At 40.7% G+C, this 21,362-nt stretch overlaps 1 protein-coding gene across 2 annotated transcripts in view; it reads left to right on the top strand.

Annotated features, from left to right (window-relative positions):
• Galnt7 (polypeptide N-acetylgalactosaminyltransferase 7) overlaps positions 1-21,362 on the top strand; it is a 130,346-nt gene that overhangs the window by 62,760 nt on the left and 46,224 nt on the right. For both annotated transcript variants that reach the window (XM_055597893.1, XM_055597892.1), the window contains exon 2: positions 11,766-12,226. In XM_055597893.1, the coding sequence (XP_055453868.1) occupies positions 11,766-12,226 (461 nt within the window). The remainder of the gene's footprint in view (positions 1-11,765; positions 12,227-21,362) is intronic.

Raw genomic sequence — 21,362 nt, forward strand, 5'->3', positions numbered from 1 at the left:
AAGACAAGGTTTCTCTGTGTAGTCTTGACTGTCCTAGACTCACTTTTGTAGACCAGGCTGGCCTCAGATTCACAGAGATCTGCCTGCCTCTGCCTCCCAAACTGGGATTATAGATGTGGGCCACGACACCTGGCTCCCAGTTAGCTTCTTGATTAGGTTTCTATGATAATAACTTTGATCTTAGTCAGTTAATAGTCTTTCAAGGACTGGTGGTACATGCTCTTAATCATAGCACTCAGAAGGTTAAGGCCAGGCCCATTTGATCTACATATTGAGTTCCAATAGGAAAAAAAACAGTCCATAGTATTATGAATAAAAGGTGGAGGGGTTTTGGTTGTTGTTGTTGTTAAGATATCAATGTGTTGCTTGTGGTTTTCTTATTATAAAAATTAACCATTTTTTAGTAGTTTGTTTTCTAAATTCTTTTTAAGTTTTGTTCTTTCTTGACTATTAACTCAGATTTTTTCAGGTCTAACTTAGAATCTCTGATTACTGTTTGCAAATATAAAATTTATCACGGTGCTACTTGTGGATAAGTTGGTCTGGGGAACTAAGACTGACATTAGTATTTACTTCCTTGATGTTTAAATAAAGTACTCATTTTTTTGTGAAGCACCAAGATTTCCCTTGAGGAGATTTATCCAAAGCTGAACAAAAGAAGAAAGTTTAAAAGGGATTATTCAAATTTTAAATGTGTAGGGAAGTAACATTTGCAGCTATCTCTTTTATATTCCCAGAGCACCAGCTTAACCCGAGCCAGCATATGATAAATGTATCCAAGGTCAGTTAATATTCCAGGAAGTGCTGGAGTAACCGATGATCCGTAGCTATATGGTTTTCTTATACTCAGCCCAGGAGCAAGTATGCCCTGGGAACCTGCTGTCTGCCGAGTGCTTGGGGCTCACTGTCCTCTGCCTGACTAGGAAGAAGCATGTGAATAGATACTAAGGCAGTGCAGGACCACAATGACTCAAGTAGGCACAGGTCCGTGGGAGGAGCCGGGAGAACGGTTTCTGCCAGAATATTCCTTAGTTTAAGTTGCAGTTTGAATTACTGTGTTCATACTGGAAAGTTCACCTTTACAGAACAGAACATTGCAGATTACAGAGTGCCTCAGGTTTTGAGTGAATCTTTTCCTCTCAAGCTGGAATTTTAATGTTGAAAATTGAAAAGTTTATATTATCAAGAACTACTCAACTTGATGCTTTAAACATATAACTTTTTTTAAAGCATAATTTTAGTTGGACACAGAGGTATACGCCTTTAATTCCAGAACCCAGGAGGCAGAGGCAGGTGGATCTCTATGAATTCTACACAGTGTATATTTTAGGTCAGCCAAGGCTATGTACTAAAACCATGTTTGTTTTGTTTTTTGTTTTTGTTTTTAAACATAACCTTCATAAATTTAAACTACTTTGGTTTTCATATGGGTATACTCAATTTTGCTCCATAACTGTGCTGTATACCTCTGAATAAATGTAATGCTAATAGTACTTCAGAGATAAGCAATACCCAATCACTGGAATAATCTGAAGTTCCAGAAGATCAAGCTTAAAAAGGTGGATTGAAAAAAAAGAAAAGAAAAAGTATGCTGTAGTGGCACATGCCTGTAATCCCAGCACTTGGATGTAGGAGGATCAGAACTTCAAGATTATCCTTAACTACATAGCAAGTTCAAGGCCAGCCTGAACCACATCTCAAAAATTACAAGCAGCTACAAAAACAAAGTAATATTTTTATGTTTCTAAGGGATTTGCTGTTGTTGACATAAACTCTTATTCTGAAATATTTCAAGCAAATATGTGTTCTGTAAAGGAGTTTGTATCTGTCTACTAGATTGGCTTCTGATAAAATAAAAATAATTATTCCTTGCCAGTTGCAAAGTAGTTTTCCTAAAACCCAAAGGAAGAAATGCTTCCACACACACACAGTGTGTACGCAGTGTTCAACGTGAGGGAGAGTGTCAAACCCCTGCTAAGGTGTCTCGTCAAACAGAGATGGCTCTGAGAATTGAGCATCGACTGCTTTAAAACTGGAGCGCAGTCGTGGATGGCATGATTATTATCGAAATATAGAACATTACAGAAAATGATGTCAGTAATTGTGTGTGTCTGTTCACATGTATGTTGCGCTAGTGTTGTTTGCACCTGTTGATGTGTGCTTTTGCACATGTACGAATACATGTATGCACTTGAGTGTGGGGTCTCCACACTCAGGGTCCATGTCAAGGCTCTTCCTCGATTGTTCTCTTCTTGTGTTTTGTTAAGATTAATGTATTTGTGTTTGTGTTTTATGTGTATGAGAGCCTGCCAGGAGTGTTGCGTTATACTGGAACTAGCTACAGTACAGGCTATTATGAGCTGCCTTGTGAGTGCTAGGAACTTACTCAGGTCTTCTGCAAGAGCAGGAAGTATTCTCAACCTCCAAGCCAAGCCACCTGTCCAGCTCCCCGAATTCATGTCTTTAGGACAAGGCCTCACATTGTTTTTGTGGCTAGGGTGGCTGGCCATTGAGTTTCAGGGACTCAGCTGTCTCCACCCTTGCCTGTCACAAGAGGCAGGTTACACCTGATTTTTTGACAGGGGTGCCAGGGATATGAACTGAGGCCTTTATACTTATGAGGTGAGCTGTCTCCCAAGCCCAACATCAGACCTGGTGGTTTTTTGCTTGTTTGCTTTTGTACCGAATTGAATAGTAGGAAAAAACTTGCTTAACCCCTGTTTAGATTTCTAGATGATTTTAAGGGCTTAAAGGCACTATCAGAGCTTTTCACTCAGCGTCCAGGACTCATTATTTTCTAGAAGAAAGGCCTTGGATAGATTAGAAGCTCCTGGATGACTATATGCATCTTTGTCATGTGTTAATAGGGAATCTAGTGTCCAGAAGCAGTAGCTAAAAAGATGTTTGGACCAGATCCTAGAAAATGGAGATAATTTTAGATAACTTCAGGGAGTTTGTCATTGCTCGACCAGCTGAGTACCAAAAAGTAGTGAGTATTTTCCTACTGAGTATATAATATTTTCAGTACATTTAGTTTTCTCATGAAGTCGGCAAAAATCACAGAATTATCTCATCCTAACAGCGGAAAAGAAACTATTAAAGCGAGTGCAAAGATCCAAAGTCTTCAGATGTGCCCTGTTGGACTGTTTTGTTGTTTAGGTGGGATTCATTTAGGTTTAGGTTACCTGTTGGAAATTGGTCTAATGCTTGTATTTTGATGATAATTACTGGCCCTCAAGATCTGGTTACTGCTTGGCTACACCTATCCTTGTTTGTGTAAACCTGCCTAAGACATTATACCCGATTGGTTGATTAAAGGCCTAAAACCTGGACAGGGCAAAATGGGGTAGATGTGGCTAAAGTTCCCAGCTCTTGGTTCAGGAGAATCAGGGGAAACAGACAGACTGATGGGAAGAGAGGAGGAAAGAGGATGCCACGATGGGTTAGCATGGAGAAGGAACCACATGGGCTGGAAGGAAGGACTCTGAAGATGGCATGGATGGAAAAAACACCAAGATGAAAAATATAAGCAAGTATTTATGAGATTATGTCTGGAAGGTAACCAGATAAGGATGGTTAAGCTGGATAGCATTGGATGGGGGCTAGGAAGTGGATGGTGAGGTTATTGAAATAATGTAGATGGAATTATCTGCCCAGCCCAAGGTGTTCTAAGGCAGTTATAAGATCTAACAGGTGTCTGTGTTTTATTTGATTGTGTAGCAGGTTAAATAATACCTCCATAATAATCATAGGGCTAAAAATAAACACTGTACAGCCCAAAACCCATCTTTTTATTTCCAATAACTTGAGGAAATGATTCAGTCAGTGCAGGTGGCGATACCTCTTTTACGAACAAGTGAATCTAGGCTAGTCACACAGACCTGTAATTTCAGGGACTCTAGAGACTGAGGGAAAGGACACAAATTCAAGGCCTTCTTTGGTCTCCAAAATGAGCTCTGATCCTGGTTGAGCGGCTTAGCGAGTTCTCTAGCTCAGAAGAACAGGATCTCCGAGGTAGAGAACATACCTAGCGTGTGCGGCGCCCTAGGTTTAGTCCCTGCGTCTTTTTAAACAAAAGGAAAAGGAAGGAATACCAAGAGATATTCAGAAAAAAAGCCCACAAGTGGCTGGACCAGCTGCACAACCATGAGCCGTATTGGAGTGTTCTTATGTCACAAAAGTCTCTGTCCTAACACCTAAATTTTCAAAACATACGATTCAGCAAAGCTTTTAGGAGAATACCTATTTGTGTGTGTTTGCCACATGGTACAGGATAGAGCTGCACTGTTGAATGTATTATTTTCCTTGATGTGTCTGGGAACTAAGTAAAAACCTCTCCAGTGCTTAAACTGGCAGCACTAACTTGGAACACTTGTGACTGATTTCCCTAGTGTGGGGAAGTCTGGAGAGAAAAGGAGTAATCACTAGCTCTATAACATAACTGAAGGCTTCTCCAGAGTAAAGACCTTAACACTTCCACCTCAAGGTTGCATTTGAGGAAGTGGCTTATGGTATGGTGCACTGCTACCTGGTTGCCCTCCCAGAGTCTACCACTCACTGTTCAAGTCTGTAAGTTGGTTTTATTTGTGTGAGGTGATCACTGTAATATCAAATACAGACTCCAATCTATTAAGTCTGGTACAAAAAAGTACGCTCTTCTAAGGAAGGTAATTCTTCCAGAAGATAATTCCTGTCATAATGTCAAGAATTATCTAGGTCATTCCCAAAGCTTATATGGGAGTTCTATATTCACATAAGTGTACTGAGCCTAGAAGCACACCTCAGTTCTGCCCTAGCCCCTCATGTAGACATTGCCGTAGCAAAGTGACCTTCAGTCTCTTCCTAGTTCAAGAGTCTTAAAATACATTTGGAAATATAGTCGTTTCTTACAGGGATCCTAATGCTGCAACCCTTATAATACAGTTCCTATATTGTGGTGACACTCCCCCCATCTATAGGATTATTTTTGGTGGTACTTTGTAACTGTAATTATGCTGCTGTCATGAATTGTACTGATAGGCAGCCCCCAAGGGATCTCAACCCACAGGTTGAGAACTGTTGCCTTAGATTTTCAAGGGCTGGTAAGATCTTTGTCTACTCTTGAACTTACTGATTTTAAGCCCTGATTAAGCATAAATTATCTGCTACCCACACACATGTAACCATACCCAACATCTACCCACCCAACCAGGTGGGCTACAACTCCTCAGTACCAATATCTTTCAGCACTCTGAAAGGAGAAACACTTGAAGGTCTGGTCAGCATAATATCAGACGCATTAGTTTAGAGTCCAGCTATACTTAAACAGAGCACCAGGCACCAAGGCCTGAGCATCCTGTGTTTTCATTCACATCCTGCTGTGGGTGGACTAGAGGCTGAGGGACCCTTGCTTAATGTTTTCTGTAAACTGGTGGCATCTAGTGAATTTTGACAGCCTCCCTTCCAGTTCTTTGCTTGTTTCTTTTGTTGGACTGAGAGCAGTCCAAGAAATGATGTGAGTTTTTCAGTTAAAGTGTTGTTTCCCACCCCCCATTGGTGCACTTGTTTGTTTTAAGAGCATTTTAAATCATTAAATAAAGCTTATTGTGTGATACTTTTAAATTCTATGGCTCATGAAAAATGATGCCGCCAGTGGTCATTTTCTCTAAGCTGCTGTTTACCAAGGGGCAATGTGACTACATAAGCTCATCCTTAGGACCTGTGATTTCCCACCCACTCTAGAGTACTGTCATTTGCTCTAAAGACCGTTTTTATAGTCTTTTTACATCAGTGTTATCTCTACCAACGCATGATCATCCTGGGAAAATGGCACACATAGAAAGAATTTGGGGGTTCAAGGCAGTGAGCATGTTATAAGTTGTAGGGGAGTGACTCGTCTGACCTTACCTTTCACATTACCATTTGATAATAAGTAGTTATATTAGTTTCCTGTCCTTTTCCACCTTTGTGGATGTAACCATCTTGCAAAAGCACCTTCTGGTTCACTTTGCATTCCTAGTCAGTAGTGATTCACTGACTTCGGCTGTATAGTAAATCAGCCACTATGATAGTACCATGAGTCATGGAGGCTCTGACTCGCATTTACTCTTTGCAAGGAGGAGTGCACAGTTTTGCTTCTCCAGAGAGTTAAGAACTGCACTGACTTAGAGCCTCTTTCGGAATCATACAACATAAGACTTGACATGATTGTTCTTAACTGATGTGGAGTTTGACAAACAATTCTAATATTTGGTTCTACCTTCACAGCTAATGACATACAGGCTTTGAGAAGTGAGTAGATTCATATTTTCTTGCACAGTTATGTACCATTAGAGCACAGTGTCATATGGAGAGTATAGTTATGTCCATGGTAAATTCATCAGATATTGCCAGGAAGGCTCTGTCTGCTGATCCAAGCCTGTTAGTCCCAGTTTCATAGTCTCCCTTCTGTGTCTTTTCCTTTTCATTTCTGTTTCTCTTACTACAAAAGCACAAATTTTAGGGTTCCTTTATTCAGTTCATTTATTCAGTAAATATTTATTGAGGAATTCCGTACAGAGACAGATACTGAGGACATGGTAGACACAGCCTTTATCCCTTCACCAAACTTCCAGTCTAATACAGGGGTTGAGGAACCTAATACAGCCTTCCACCTGTATTTGCATATAATGTTTTATTGAACATCATTGTTCCCATCTGTTTACATGGTATTCATGACTACTTCTACACTGTAATAACTGACTTGAATAGCTGTATGAGAGACCATGTGGTTTGCAAAGTAAAAAAAAAAAAAAAAAAAAAAAAAAAAAAAAAAAGGTACTGTTTGACTCTTACAAAAACTTACCTAGCCCCTGCCTCTTAGGTAATAATAGAGACATTACATAAAAGCAGCCTGGAGTGTAAAAAATCTTGTCAGTGCCATTAGAGACTATCTACTGAGAAGTGTGGCCACAGGTGAAATACAAGCCACCAAAGTACGATCCTCACCTTGGAGTCTTGGGAAGCCCTCTGACTGTTGCGAAGGGCAGATAACCAGAGGAGGCCGTAAGTGCATGCAGAAGAGGGGAAACATGAAGTTGCAGCTCCACAGCAGAGACTCCCCAGCCAGTCAAGGGCAGGTTTTAATTCCACTCAGTACTGCTTCTGGTCTCAGATAATCTGGTCAGCTCTACACAGGCGTATATATAGGAAGCATTTGAAACACAATGTTTACAGTCATCACTAGTGCTAACTACTGTCATAATAATCTTTCCTAAAGGTTATTGGCCAAAATTAAGAAAGTCACAATGAGGATAATGGAAGCATTCAAATTCAAGAGCTACCCAGGTGTTAGGATTGACAGGAAATCATGAGGGACTGATTGCCAGTAGAACAGATAAAAACAAAGCAAGAAGTTGACATGAAATGCGGCTTTGGACTTTATTGGCCGAATAGATGGTGGGTGACCCAGGGCCTGAAGTGGAGAAGACAGCAGTGAAATACTTGTGTGAAGCAAACGTAGGTCCCATTGGGGTATGTCAAGTAGATAGTGGAGGTGAATGGGTATGATTAGGAAATAGCTGTGTATATGATCTGGAAATCAGAAATCTGTGGCCCGGGGAAGCGAACAGAAGAAACATGGAAAAGCTGGTCACTGAGCTTGGAACAAAGTGAAAGTGAGGTAACCGGGCATGACGATAAAACAGTCTTTTAGAACCCTAAAAACCACTAACAGCTTAAAGCTGGACAAAGAACCATTAAGCCAAAGAACAGATCAAAACACCTTTTAGTGGAAGATGCACCAAAGTTTGAATCCACCTCAAACATTACTTGTTGAAGTAGGGGAGTTGAGAAGTACTCCCCCACTTACCTGAAATGTGCGGTTTGTATATTAACACAGGACAGGTATCTCACACTTTCGGTGGCTTCATTTCTTGAGCTGTCACTTCATACTCTTCCGATGTGTTTCCTCCTATGAGACATTAGTCAATTTAGTGTGTGGTGTGGCTGTCCAGACCATTCATAAATATCCAGCTCCATTTCCTTTTCCCAGTTCTCACACCAATAATGAGAAATTTTGAAGGGAGAGAGCATCTTTCTTCTGTGTTACATTTGGATCAATGTCAGTAACTTCGTTCTCACAGCCTGCAGGGTTTCCTAGTGATTTCTGTTCAGACTCACTTTCAGCACTGTGAATCTGGAAAGAGCAAGGGAACGGATCAGAGAACGTGACACCTCCCGTCACACCTTGGCTTCAGTGCTTGCCCCTCTGTTGCAGAGTTAGTCACATTTACAGCGTGTTTGTTGATCCCGAGGGGCTCTCCAGTTCTTCATGAACATTTTTGGCAAGATGACATTCTAATCATTTACTTTTATTGTTTTAAGTTCATATACAGAAGGAGTGGGTTTCACTGTCTTATAGGTTCAGGAATAGCTGCACCCTCACCATTCGAACACCACGCTCAGACTGATGGAAGTTTATTGAACACTGAACAAAGACTGACTGGTCAGGGCCATAATCTGGGCTCAGGAGCCAGTCTGTGATGCCAGTCTGTTTTAAGGCAGGTTTTTGTTTGTTTGTTTGTTTGTTTGTTTTCTTTTCTTTTTTTTTAATACGAAAAATCGTAACTAGGTAACAACCAGGTAACCAGATATAGGAAGTGAAAGGGGATCCCTACATCATATTGACCAGCTAAATATAATCGAATGGATTTTGTTCCAAGTATATTGTATCTTTGTAGATAGACAAAGCATTTTAAGCTGATTGGCTAGGATATAGTCTTTGATTCTCCAGCGTTCTGAGAGAAAGGATCTTAGCAGGATGTTGTGGTCTTAATTCTAGTAGAGCATACATTTATCCTTAATTCAAACAGAACATGCATTTATCATTTATTGTTTTATTTTTAAGCAGCAAGTATTGAACTATTGAATTGTATCCTGGTCTCAGGCATGTAGGGCCTGAGAACTTGAGCTTAAGTTCACCTTACAATCAAAATGGAGACTTAAAAACAAAATGGCTTCAGTTATGCTAAAGATGAAAGCAGGTATTAACAGAGGATATTAACAGAGGAGATATAGTTATGCTAAAACTAAAGGAGATCTCAATGGAGGGCCTATAGAGTTTAAGCATATTAAACAGGTTACAAAAACTGTGACATTTTTGTGCATCTGTATGTGTATGTAAGAAAGAAAGTATATTTTATTTTCATTTGTTCCCTTCCCCACAGCCCCTCCCTGTGTCCCCTGCCACCCTTTGGCTGGCTTTCTCCCCACTTCCCTTATTCTGGTATGTTTGATTTGTTTTGTTTTGTTTTCATTGCCTTCTCTTTTTTTAGTTATTTGCCTCTGGCCTTACTAGCGTTCAAAAGTTAAATTCAAGATAAATCTCTCCTACACAGCTGTGGGCAGTCAGATGCTTTATCCAAAAGCCTTATTATATTCTGAAGAAAAACAAAATGGCATCACACTGATATAACTAAGCTGTATTGCATCTTGTATTTCATGTTTTAGGAATGACTGTGTGAAACTTTAAAGTGACCAAATAACCACTGGTGTATATTACCCAGTTCTCTAATTTTTTACACTTTTGTTATCTTTGGGCCATTTTATATATACAAAGATTCTTGTCCACTGAAATGAAAATTTAATATAATAGAATACAATTGATTGCTGCCCTTTGTTAGCCAATATTCTTGATAGTTATTTCCTTGTTTGTTCTTTGGATTTCTTCTCGAATCCATTGTACCTCGTTATAAATTCTCGTTAATGGGGTAACTAATGTCTTATTCCATGTTAAAATCTCTTATTATATATATAAAATGAAGACCCTGCTTGTAAGAATATTCGGTAAGTGCCACTCTCTCTTCAGTTCAGACCGTCAGCTACACAGATCTTTCGATCAAAAATCCTCAGTGCTTTTGCTTCTGAAGTACAATGTGTTAACTTTTTGCCAAGCCACTGCTATTGTTTTTCACAAAGTGGTGTTTCTCAACATTAGCACCATCTCAGGGGACCTTAAAGAATACCAAAGTGCCCTGCACTCAGGCGCTGTGTTTTAATTGGTCTGGGCATGTGGAGTTTTAAAAGAACCCCAGGTTGTACGATGTATTAGTGTGTAGTATGTAACAAGCCATACCTTGTCTTCAGTGCTTGCTCCTCTGTTGCAGAATTAGTCATACTTAGGGTGTTCTTTTTTGTGGTTGGCTAATCCTGAAATACTCTCCAGTTCTTCATAAACATTTTTGGCAAGATGACCTTCTATTTATTTACTTTTATTGTTTTAAGTTAGTATACAAGAGTAGTGGGTTTCACTGTGGCATTTTGTGCCTCTGTATGTGTCTGTAAGAGAGAAATTATTTTTGTTTTTATTTGTTTGTACGTGCCTCCTGAGAAATTCATAAGCCGTTGATAGCTGTGATTGCCTCTATAGAAGGAGCAGTAAATCTTCCTTTCACTGTGTGCCTGTTGGAGCTTATTACATACTATAATATTACTCAAATAAACTGATAATTTTTTTAAAACTGGGTTGGGATTGTCTAAAGTCAGTCCTTAGCATCTGATTGCCATCTGAGATAACTTAATACAAAAATTTCTATCTCTAATGAATTGTAATAGTTAGCAACCAATATATCAGTGTTGTACCTGGAGCTCTCACATATTCTTTAAGATGAAGTTCTGAGCTTTAATTCTCAGAGTCATTCAATTGAACATTTTTCTTAGGATTGTGCTAGTTTTGTTACTGACCCGTTAGGGGCTGGTGTGATTGAAGTGTCAGTGACCTGCTTTGCAGTTTGCAGGAAGCCTCGCGTCCTCCTGCCCTGCTGGGCTGGCTGTGTACCTCCCGAGCCACTTGCAGCTAATGCTCCCGCTTTAAGCAAGTAACTCTCAGGCTTAGGTGCCTATTACAACCTGGGGTGCTTTCAAAACTCCACATGCCCAGACCAATTAAATCACAGGGCCAGAGAGCAGGGCACTTTAGTAATCTTTAAGGTCTCCTGAGATGGTGCTAATGTTGAGAAACACCGCTTTGTGAAAAAGAATGGCAGCGGCTTGGCAAAAGGTTAACATATTGCACCTCAGAAGCAAAAGCGCTGAGAATTTCCGACTGAAAGATCTGCATAGGTGAAGGTCCAAACTGAAGAGAGAGCAGCACTTACCGAATATTCTTACAAGCAGGGTCTTCACTGTATTGCCTAGAATGTGACAAAGTCAAGTACAGAGATTAGTTTAAAAGGCCATGCTGGCCTGGTTACAGTTATCTGAGTTCTGTTTGTTTTTGTAGTTATTCAGCCAAACTCTCACTGAGCAGAAAACCCTGAATTGGGACCAAATGCATAACTTTACTTTGTTCCTCTGCCTTTTGGGGCACAAAGCCAGTTGGCTGATGGGTGACATCCATCTGATATCACTGCTACCATATGGCTGTATTGCTATCAAAAGGTTCTATTTGTCATATACCAGCTAACTGAAAAACACTGTACCATAAGACCAATTAAGAGTCTGTGTCAATCACTGAGAAGTCTTTTAGAGAGAGTTAAAGTTTATAAAGAGACAAGTGTATAAAAAATGTGTTCATTTATTTCACAGTAATAAGATGAGAAAATAGCCTGTTTGATCGTACTTTTTTCCAATCTGAAAGATGTCTTTCAGTGCAGTGTCCTGATTAATGATGTCCTGCTTGCATTTCACATTTTAGAATGTTTTATCATTGCCACAGCCTTTTTTTGACGTGAAAATGTGTATCATGAACTCTGCTGTGGTTGGTATGCTTTCATGTACTCATTATATATCCCCTCCCTTTTGTATAGGAAGACAGAGATGTCAATAACCCCATGCCTAACCGAGGAGGCAATGGACTAGCTCCTGGGGATGACAGATTCAAACCTGTGGTACCATGGCCTCATGTTGAAGGAGTAGAAGTGGACTTAGAGTCTATTAGAAGAAAAAACAAGGCCAAAAATGAACAGGAACGTCATGTTGGCGGCGATTCCCAAAAAGACATAATGCAGAGGCAGTACCTTACATTTAAGCCTCAGACATTCACCTACCATGATCCTGTGCTACGCCCAGGGGTCCTCGGGAACTTTGAACCCAAAGAACCTGAGCCTCACGGAGTGGTCGGAGGCCCTGGAGAGAAAGCCAAGCCATTGGTTTTGGGACCAGAATACAAACAAGCAGTTCAAGCCAGCATTAAGGAGTTTGGATTTAACATGGTGGCAAGTGACATGATCTCACTGGACCGCAGCGTCAATGACTTACGACAAGAAGAGTAAGCACACATCCTCCTTCTTTCTAAACTTGGGGCAGCTACTGTTTTTTATAGATACATAGGTTTAAGGAAGTTGTTAGGAATGGAGAAAGTATTTGTACCTTTGTTTCAGTGAAATACAAGGACCTTTGTTCAGCAAAGTGGTCAGAAGGAGGAGGTCTCAATTTTTATCATCATATTGAACATATGGTATATTAATTTCTGGGGTCCTCTATGTCAGTGCTAGTCAGAACATAGTTCCCAGACTAGCACCAGTCTATAAGTATTTTGTTTCCAATCTAAAATGTATTGATAAGCTGACACCAGAATGAAAATTAACTACACCACTGAATAATTTGTTTATTGATGGGCAGGTTTTTAATGGCCGAGCTTCCTCTGTGTGTTTTCATTCTGGAACGAGAAAGCTCCTCATCTTGGAGAACAGTAGCGAATACTGATGCTGCTAAGGATATCTCATGTCTTGAAATAGGTTTGCTTCCTGTGACTTCTACCCTCCAAACTGAAACAGAAATTGAAACAGTGGAGTATGCAGAAGGGAGGCTCAGAGAAAACTGTGGCCTACACTTTTAAATTATTTTCCCGTGTTATGATTTTTAAGTGGAGGATTTTTCAGCTCTTAGCTTTTGATAGACAGTGATTATTGAGTGAATTCAATGCTTTCTCTTCCAGTTTATTCAATAATTGGTTCCACTACTGTGGGATCTAAGTAGCTTTCAGGAATATGAATGCATGTTTAATTCACTATGACTAGAAAACTCTTAAAAGGGATCCCTGATGTGCCGTTACTGTAATCTTTATTTTAAAAGGTTAACATAGCAGGTGCACACACCACAGTACCCGCCCACAAACATGCATGCACGGACCAGCATTCTTTTATCACTGTGTGGAAAAATGCCCAGGATGGTGCCATTCCTTAGGTTTTGACATTCATATACTTATTGTCTCAACTGAGACGTGATGAATGAAATAGGAAAAAAAAAATATGGAAATGGAGGCAGAGCACCGTGATGGTGAGAGACATCTATTTAATACAGAGAAGAATTAGCATCTCATAGGGCTATGAAGGAAAAATCCTAAACAGTTTGTTCCTACCAGAGACTTAGTCATAAGATTGCCAGATTTAACAACTCAAAATACAATACACTTCATTTCATGACCAGACACGAGATCTTTGATCTGCCTTTTATGGCTTTTTTTTTTTTTTTTTTAGTTACATTTTATTAACTCTGTATCCCAGCTGTATCCCGCTCCCTCATTCCCTCCCAATTCCACCCTCCCTCCCTCATTTCCTCTTTGCCCCTTTCCAAGTCCACTGCTTGAAGAAGACCTCCTCCCCTTTCATCTGACCCTGTTTTGTCAGGTATTTTCAGGACTGGCTGCAAAGTCTTCCTCTGTGGCCTAGCAGGGCTGCTTCTCCCTTGGGAAGTGGGGAGTTCAAAGAGCCCGCCGTTGAGTTCCTGTCAGAAATAGTCCCTGTTCCCCTTACTATGGGAAAACCAATTGGTTACTGAGCTACCACAGGCTACATCCGAGCAGAGGTTCTAGGTTGTATCCATACATGGTCCTTGGTGGAGTGTCAGTCTCAGAAAAGACCCCTGTGCCCAGATATATTTGGTCCTTTTGGAGTTTATATATTTTCCACGTCATACTAACTTCCCTTCTTTCATACGGTTCCCTGCACTCTGCTGAAGGTTTGGTTATGAGTCTTAGTATCTGCTTTGATACACTGCTAGGTAGAGTCTTTCAGAGGCCCTCTGCGGTAGGCTCCTGTCCTGTTACTTATTTTCTCCTATGTCCAATGTCCATTCCATTTGTCTTTCTAAGTGAGGATTGATCATCTTTAGTTGTTAATTCTCCCCCTCCCCCCCCTTGAGACAGGGTTTGTCTGTGTAGCCTTGGCTATTCTGGACTCACTTTGTAGACCAGGCTGGCTTCAAACTCACAGAAATCCGACTGCCTTTGCCTCCCAAAGTGCTGGGATTACAGGTGTGCACCGCTGTGCCAGGCTTGGTTATTCTCAGCAATAGGTTTGCCAGTATTGATCTGTCAGGGATGGTTTCAGTGAATGGCATAGTAAACCAAAGGTCTTCTCCCACAGTCCTGTGGATTAAAACCTCAAGTGTTATTGGCTCATGTGACCCTCACACTTGAATGTACGTAGTTACTAGGTAACTTCCATCTTCTCCATCACTCTTTGAGAGACATTAATTTCTCCGGTACCTGATCTGTCTTCCCTCTATCTTCTGTGTCCCTTCCTGCCCCTCTTCATGCCTTCCATAGGCCAGTTGTTCCCCATATGCTATTCTCTTGCACAACTGCAACCTAGAAATAAGATGTAGTTTCATTTTGTATCATTCCTATTAAGTGTTATCATCAGCCATTAAATAAAACACTGACACTCTACCTTTACATTTGCCCCTGAGCCTTTCCTAGAATTTTTTATTATTGATACTTTCTTCTTTGACAACATATTTTTAAAAACTCAATATAATCACCATCAGAAACATCTTAACTTAATGCAATTTATTTTTAAGACTGGACTTCTTTTAAACTTAAAAAAAAAATCTCCCCAGGTCACAGCTGGGGAGATAGTTCTGTCAGGACCAGAATTCAGATCCCTAACATCAGTGTAAAGCCAGGCAAGTGTGGCAGTATGCAGAGGGCAGAGATAGAGCAAGCTAGCTAGCTATCCAGACTAGAATTGGTGAGCCCTGGCTTTAGCAAGAGAGACATGTTGAATGTACAATTGAAGAACAATTGGAGAAGATACTTAGTGAAACTTCTAGTGTCCACATAGATACATGCTCACACGCAAGTGAATATCACACACAAAACAAAAAGAAAATAATAGGTTTTATTCCTCTTTGAACACTTAAATTTCAATGTAAAGTAACAAATAATTTGATAGATTTATTTATGTTAGGTCAAAAATGTTACAAGCTTTCTATAAATAAAATAAATCAATCCCCTGTTTTCACATATGATCTAGTGTACCTATTAGTACTTTTATGCTTTTACTGACAGCATATTAAAACATGCATGCTGCACACAGCAGCCCCGTGAACCCCTCATAGAATGGGTTTCTTAAGCATATCAGAGCCTGCTGGGTGTGGCTGGTCCGTGCGCTGCAGCCTCACCCATGCCTGTGTTGTTCACATAAGCCAAGCCACCTGCAGAACATAGCAGTCTACTTCAGGTTGTGGGTCCAGCTGTGACAGCTACCACTGTGTTTCACTGTGTTTCTTGTGGCCATTCCAGTCCTCTCTGATGAATGTTCTGTACCCAGGCAGCCGGAGAGAGCCGCCCAGCTGCCAGCATGACTCATGCCTGTAATCACTTTGAATTGCCTTCGCTGGCTGAGTAATTTACTGGTTGTTGATAGCTTATTAAGAGGCTGACAGTATTTTGAGTGACCCGGAGCCTCCATCTTTTTTGGAAGACTTGAGCCAAGAATGACCCTTCTTGCCTTCAATGTTTGTTTTTGGCAATAAAGTATAATTTACTGTAATTCAACAGGTTCTAACTGACATATAACTGGTATATCCAGTTAGTCTGCCAGAGAATCTAACAATGAGAAAATATTGTAGCCTCTGTCCCCAAGAGCTTCACCATTCGCCCCCAGGAAGGAAGAAAAGAATGTTATAAACTAAAAGAGCTGTAGGCAATTTGTGAACAAAGACAAGGTTCAAAATAGTAAGAGCTCACGTGGGGAAGGGGTGGCCAGTAAAGGATTCGAAGAGAGAGGACCCTGGGTAAGAGCCCTGCAGTGGGTGGAATGTTCCTTGGAAGAAGGTACAGTAAAACACAGGAATGAGTGGTCGGGCTTGAGTGAATCAGGAAGCACACGAACAGGTAGCGAGTCCATGATGCCATTTACAGAGCTCATCCTGAGCTTGGTAGTCAGAAAACTGATGAAGAGAACTTTAGGATTGCTAGATCAGTGTCTAGGTGGGTCTGGTATGTAGAAACTGGTTAGGGGCTTCGTGGTAGTAGAATAGTGACTCCGGTAGACATTACAGAACCAGAGACTCTGAAAAAACAAGACTCAATAGGTCTTGGCAGGTGATGAAGTAGAAAGAAGAATTAAAGATAAATCCATGGCTTCCACGCCCCATAACACAAAGGAACGGTGCCAGTTGGACAGAACAAGCCTTTCTGCCTGAAGCTCATATGCCTAAGCTAGTTTACTCCTTGGCTTAAGTGAATTCATGCAGAGCCAGTCAACAAGAGGAACCCATCTCGGGGAAGAAGTGGAAAATTCTATTTGTGGTTGTGATAAATTTTTTTTTTATAAAGTTTGGGATTTTCTTTCCATTACCTTGCAAACACATGAAAAGAATTCTGTCGTTTGTCTGATCAAAAAGGCATACACAGTCAGAGGTATAAAATCCAAGCTGGGATTGTTTCAAATAAATGAATTAAATATTTTGACTTGAGCAAATTCATCTGCTTCTAATATTGAACCTTGCCTCCCACTTATACGCCTTTTGCATCTCAGTTTATAAAGCTATCTTAGTTGCATTTGCAAAGTGTGATAATAGATGTAAAGTGCTTTGAAAACTCTTAAGAACTATGGAAGTGCTAATATGATTGTTAATAATGTCCTAAACCTTATCTGTAGAACATAGAGGTGCTTTAGAAATACTTACAAGTACTTAAAACTATACCCATACCTTCTACAAAAGAATTCTTCTTTTACAGGATTTCAAAATAAATGTTGATTTTTTTTATACTATAATTTTATGTTTAAGGTGACTTGTGACCATGAGATTTTTCTCATTCTCTATCCATATTAAAGGTTCTCTTTGATATCTAGAATACAGTAATCTAATTTTTGAAATGGTTAGTATTTGAAAAATGTCAATTAATTAAAATGTTGTAGCTTTCTTTTGAGTTTTAGAGACAGGATCTCATGTAGCCAGACTCCTGCTTCTTCCTTTGTGCTAGTTGTGGGAGTATACTCCCATGTCCAGGCTTGTGATGTTCTTTTTAATTTCAGTTTCTATTTAGCATGACTCATCAGTTTTGGTTAGAGCAAAGTAAAACTTTGGAGCCACTTATAAGAAATTAAAGCATATATTTTGAGTAAATATGTGTCACATACATATAGATGGATGGATCATGTACATGAATGCACATTTCAGTACTTTGCCCCTGTTTCTATGATCAGAATATGTGATGGGTCTCAGAACATCCCAGTTACAGGAAGAACAGTTTTAACCCACAGTCTTTTTATCTAATAAACTACAATATACATCTCATTTGCAAATTTTAGATTGGCAGTTGATCTACCATAGAATTAATATATCACAAGCTCATGTCAAAGTGGTTTCAGGTAAGCTGTGGAAGGTTAATACCTTCCCTTGAATCCAAAAGGTGCTTTCTAACTAGCTTGAAATGTTTCACTCTTGGAAACTTCTTGTATGTTTAGGGATTTTCCAGATTAACTGTAAAAATAAGTTCTGCTCCGATGCCCAGCTTCTTCTTTCTCCTGTAAACATGCACGTAAAAAGAGGTGCACAGAGACGCATGTTGCCCTAGGGAATTCCCCAGCTGTGATGGCAGATCTGGTTTCTGTTTAAGGTTCTGGCTGACAGCAGGAGATGTGTTTAGGCAAGCTGAAGTTGAAGTTACAGAAATCAGAGGGTGACTTGTATCAAATCACCTTTATTTTCACAGTGAAGAGGACAGGAAATTCACAGATTGAGGCTACAGAGACTGGAAAGCGTGGTGATGTGTTGCTCTGAGTCCCATCACCCCACAGCACCAGTAATCTTAAGGCTCCATGCCCTTTCTTGGCACTTGGTCCTTTGACACTCTCTGGAATCTCACTTCCTAAAGTGGAGATAACTCTTCTGCTGCCATATTTGGTTCATGAGCTTCTTCCCATTTGGTGGTGATTGATTGTCCAAGTTTCTGTTACAGGGGATTTAGCTGTTTCTTCACATTCATCCCCACATCCCAGTCCCCTGTCTTAAAAATCATTCAGTGTCTGAGGAAGATTTAGAAGCTCCCATTGCTTTTATTGGCTTTTTCCAAACCTCTGTTTCCAACCAGGAGCTTAGAATAACTTCCTAGAAAGTAGTTTAAAAAATATTTATGTGGGCCTTGCAGAGACACTGGTTTGATTCACAGTACCCTGATGGTGGCTGACATCTGTTGCTCCAGTCCACTCTCTTTTGGTCACTATGGGCAATACACATTTGTGTTGCACGGACATATCTGCAGGCAAAACACAAACACATAAAAAAATTTAGATCTTTGCAAAGCCATGTGTGGTGGCATTAGTAGCTATCTTTCGCCATCCCACTGCAGTGGCAGAATCTCAGGTAAACATTGGCTTTCTCTCTATCTCTCTTGTCAGACTAAGTTTCCTGGTCTGGAGAGACAGAGGGTGCTTTGTAACATGAAGACTGAGTCAGAGCCCCAGCACCCATGTAAAAGCTGGATACGAGGACATGTGTCTACAACTGTAGTGCTGGGGTCCGAGAGAAATCCCAGAGGCCTGTTACCCAGTCAGGGGGCTGTAGGCTGAGTGACAGCCCCTGTTTCAAAAAATAAGGTGAAGAACGATAGGAGACGACACCTGATGTTGGCCTGTTGCCTCCACAGACACACATGGGTCCTTGGACCTGCAGACACATTTGCACAATACACACAACTTAGAAAAGAAAACAAAGCATGTTTCCTGCCTATCAGAACCGCCAGCAAGGACACTGCGGGATGCTCTTGTACGTTCGCTTTCTAAAATGTCTCAGACTAGGAGGGCTGTTAGTCTCTGCTGTGATTAGCCTTTGCTGTCTGGGAAAAGGTCAGTTCTTCAGGAAAGAGAGAACCCCTTCCAATAGAGCCCGACACTGCAGCAGTGTGAGATGCTGCCTTGTGGAAGCTAAAGGCAAATAGCAGAGTATCAGCCTGTCCTCCACGGCTTAGCCTGGTTCCCCTGGGAACTCGGTGGCTGAGCCTGCGAGAGGCAGCCAGAAGGGTTAACACAGCCTGCTTACCAGCATGCGATTCTTTACTGTGTTTGGCTCTTGTATGTTTGGTGAACAGGGAAGTGGTATGGAGTCAGTGCAGAAGACCTCTATGTTCAGGGGTTTTCCCCTGAAGGTGACTGTTTGGTGTTGGTCAGGGGCAGACCCCTCAGAGTTTAAGAGGTGACATGGTGTATCTGTGAATACCTTAAGGACAAGGTCTTCTTTTCTGTGCTGCCTTGTGTCTTCAAAACTCACTGAATTTGGCATGATGCTAAGCTGTCCGGGAAAACTACAGATGCATCCAGAAAAGCCAAAAGGGAGTTAGTTGATTGATGAGTAATGCTATCCTTGGATTGGGCTTTTAATTTTCCTTAAATGCTCTATGCTAAAACCTAATGTTTCCCAAAGTCTACAGAAAGGAGAAGAGAAGTCTGGGTTTTAAGGCTGCAAAGGATGGACTGTAGTATGAAGCACAAACATCTTGAGGTTTTAACTGCTCTTTGATTTTTGCTTTCCTTCAGGATTTGATCCCATAGTGAGAAAACAAGAGTTTGTAAGAGGTCGTCTTAGCCCTCTTGTTTCCCAAATGCCTATGTTTTGAGCCATCTGATCTTATACCAGTTTACCTTAAATCTTTTCTTCTCACCTTTTTTCTTTGTTTATGGAAAGCTTCCTGGGAATATGTGCATACCATTTTATCAGAAGTGCTTGGTTATAAAGACCAGTCGAAGCCAAACCACTGAGCGCAGGGCCATTGATCGTTTGGGAGAGCGGCATTTTCTACATCGAAAATCAGTCATTTTTATGGAACTGGATCCCTGTCACTGTATCAAGAGTGTGAGGCTGACATCCCCTGGGGGGAGGCAAGCTGTTGAAGAGACCTGGAGGCAGTTTCAGCACCATTTTTCTTCAGGAGGGATTGTGGAAGCAGTTGTACGAACAGTGTGTATATCCCACGTGCGCTTTGACTAAGTTAATTATCTTGGCTCACTGGGAGTTAAATATGTAAAAGATACATCAGCAAGACTGTTGTTTTGTCATTCCTACAATATATAAAGTGAATGTGCTAAAAGGTTAAAAAAAACAATTTAGCAGGGAAGTGAGGCTAATTACACAAGTTACAGATGTATAAATAACACACTCTACAGTACCATTTAGTATGTCACAGGGAAACGGCCCATAGCTATTTCCTCTTCACTGAGTCCTGTGGGAGAGTCCGCCTTCAAAGTGTAGCTAACATGCGGGAGGGGGAAAAATCACATTTTTAATAACCCAGTAACTTATTTTAGAATGAGCACTGCCATTTTAATCAAAGGGGGGACATATCTGTTTGTGGTGTAGAATAGAAAGTCCCAATGAGCAAATCAAAAAAAAGAGGGGGCTCTGGAAAAAGATTTGAGTGTCTAAACGCCACGTTTGTAACGCCCTGGAGATAGACAGCTGGCACCATAAAGGGACCAGCTGTGAGTCCCTGCTGCCTGGAAGAGCAGCCTGGGCGGGCTCATCTTCCTTTGAGGCAGGAAAACCCACCAGAGCCCAGAGCCTCTGAGTTGCAGGCGGGAAGAGCTTTTTGGCTTGTGTTTGTTTGTTTGTTTGTTTGTTTCTGAATGAGAGGGAGCCTGGTCGGGGTGGAGCAGAAGGAAGACAGGAAAGTTGCTGGAAAGCTTTGAGTTGACAAGCACAATGATTAAAGAAAGAACCAATAGGTTTTCGAAAACCAAGTCAATTTTACTCAGCTCCTCTACGCATTGTAAACTTAGAATAACACAAGATTTCCTTTCCTTGCAAATTTCTGAATACCGGAAAATTTTAATTATCTACTACAATTATTACTTTCTAACCAAACTATCCCAAATCGTATTTATACTTAGCATTTTTAAGATAGTGTCTGTCCTTGTTGCCCCATGTAGCTTCCAACTTTGGATCCTCCTGCTTCAGCCTCTTATAATTTATTTATTGATAAAAAGCTTAGTTTTATGTGTTAAAGGTACTCGAGCCTGTGCAAAGAGGTAATTGGTCTGATTCTGTGAATTCCTGTCTCTCTGCTAATGACATAGTAGGAGATAAAGCAACCGCACTAAGTGGCCAGCATTGATAATCTTAGGGCAGTTAAGAATATGCTATTAAGAATGCTGTTAAGTGGCATAATGAAACCATTT

Source organism: Psammomys obesus, unplaced genomic scaffold (genome assembly GCF_907164565.1).
Source record: "Psammomys obesus unplaced genomic scaffold, mPsaObe1.curated_primary_1811, whole genome shotgun sequence".
Taxonomy (NCBI): domain Eukaryota; kingdom Metazoa; phylum Chordata; class Mammalia; order Rodentia; family Muridae; genus Psammomys; species Psammomys obesus.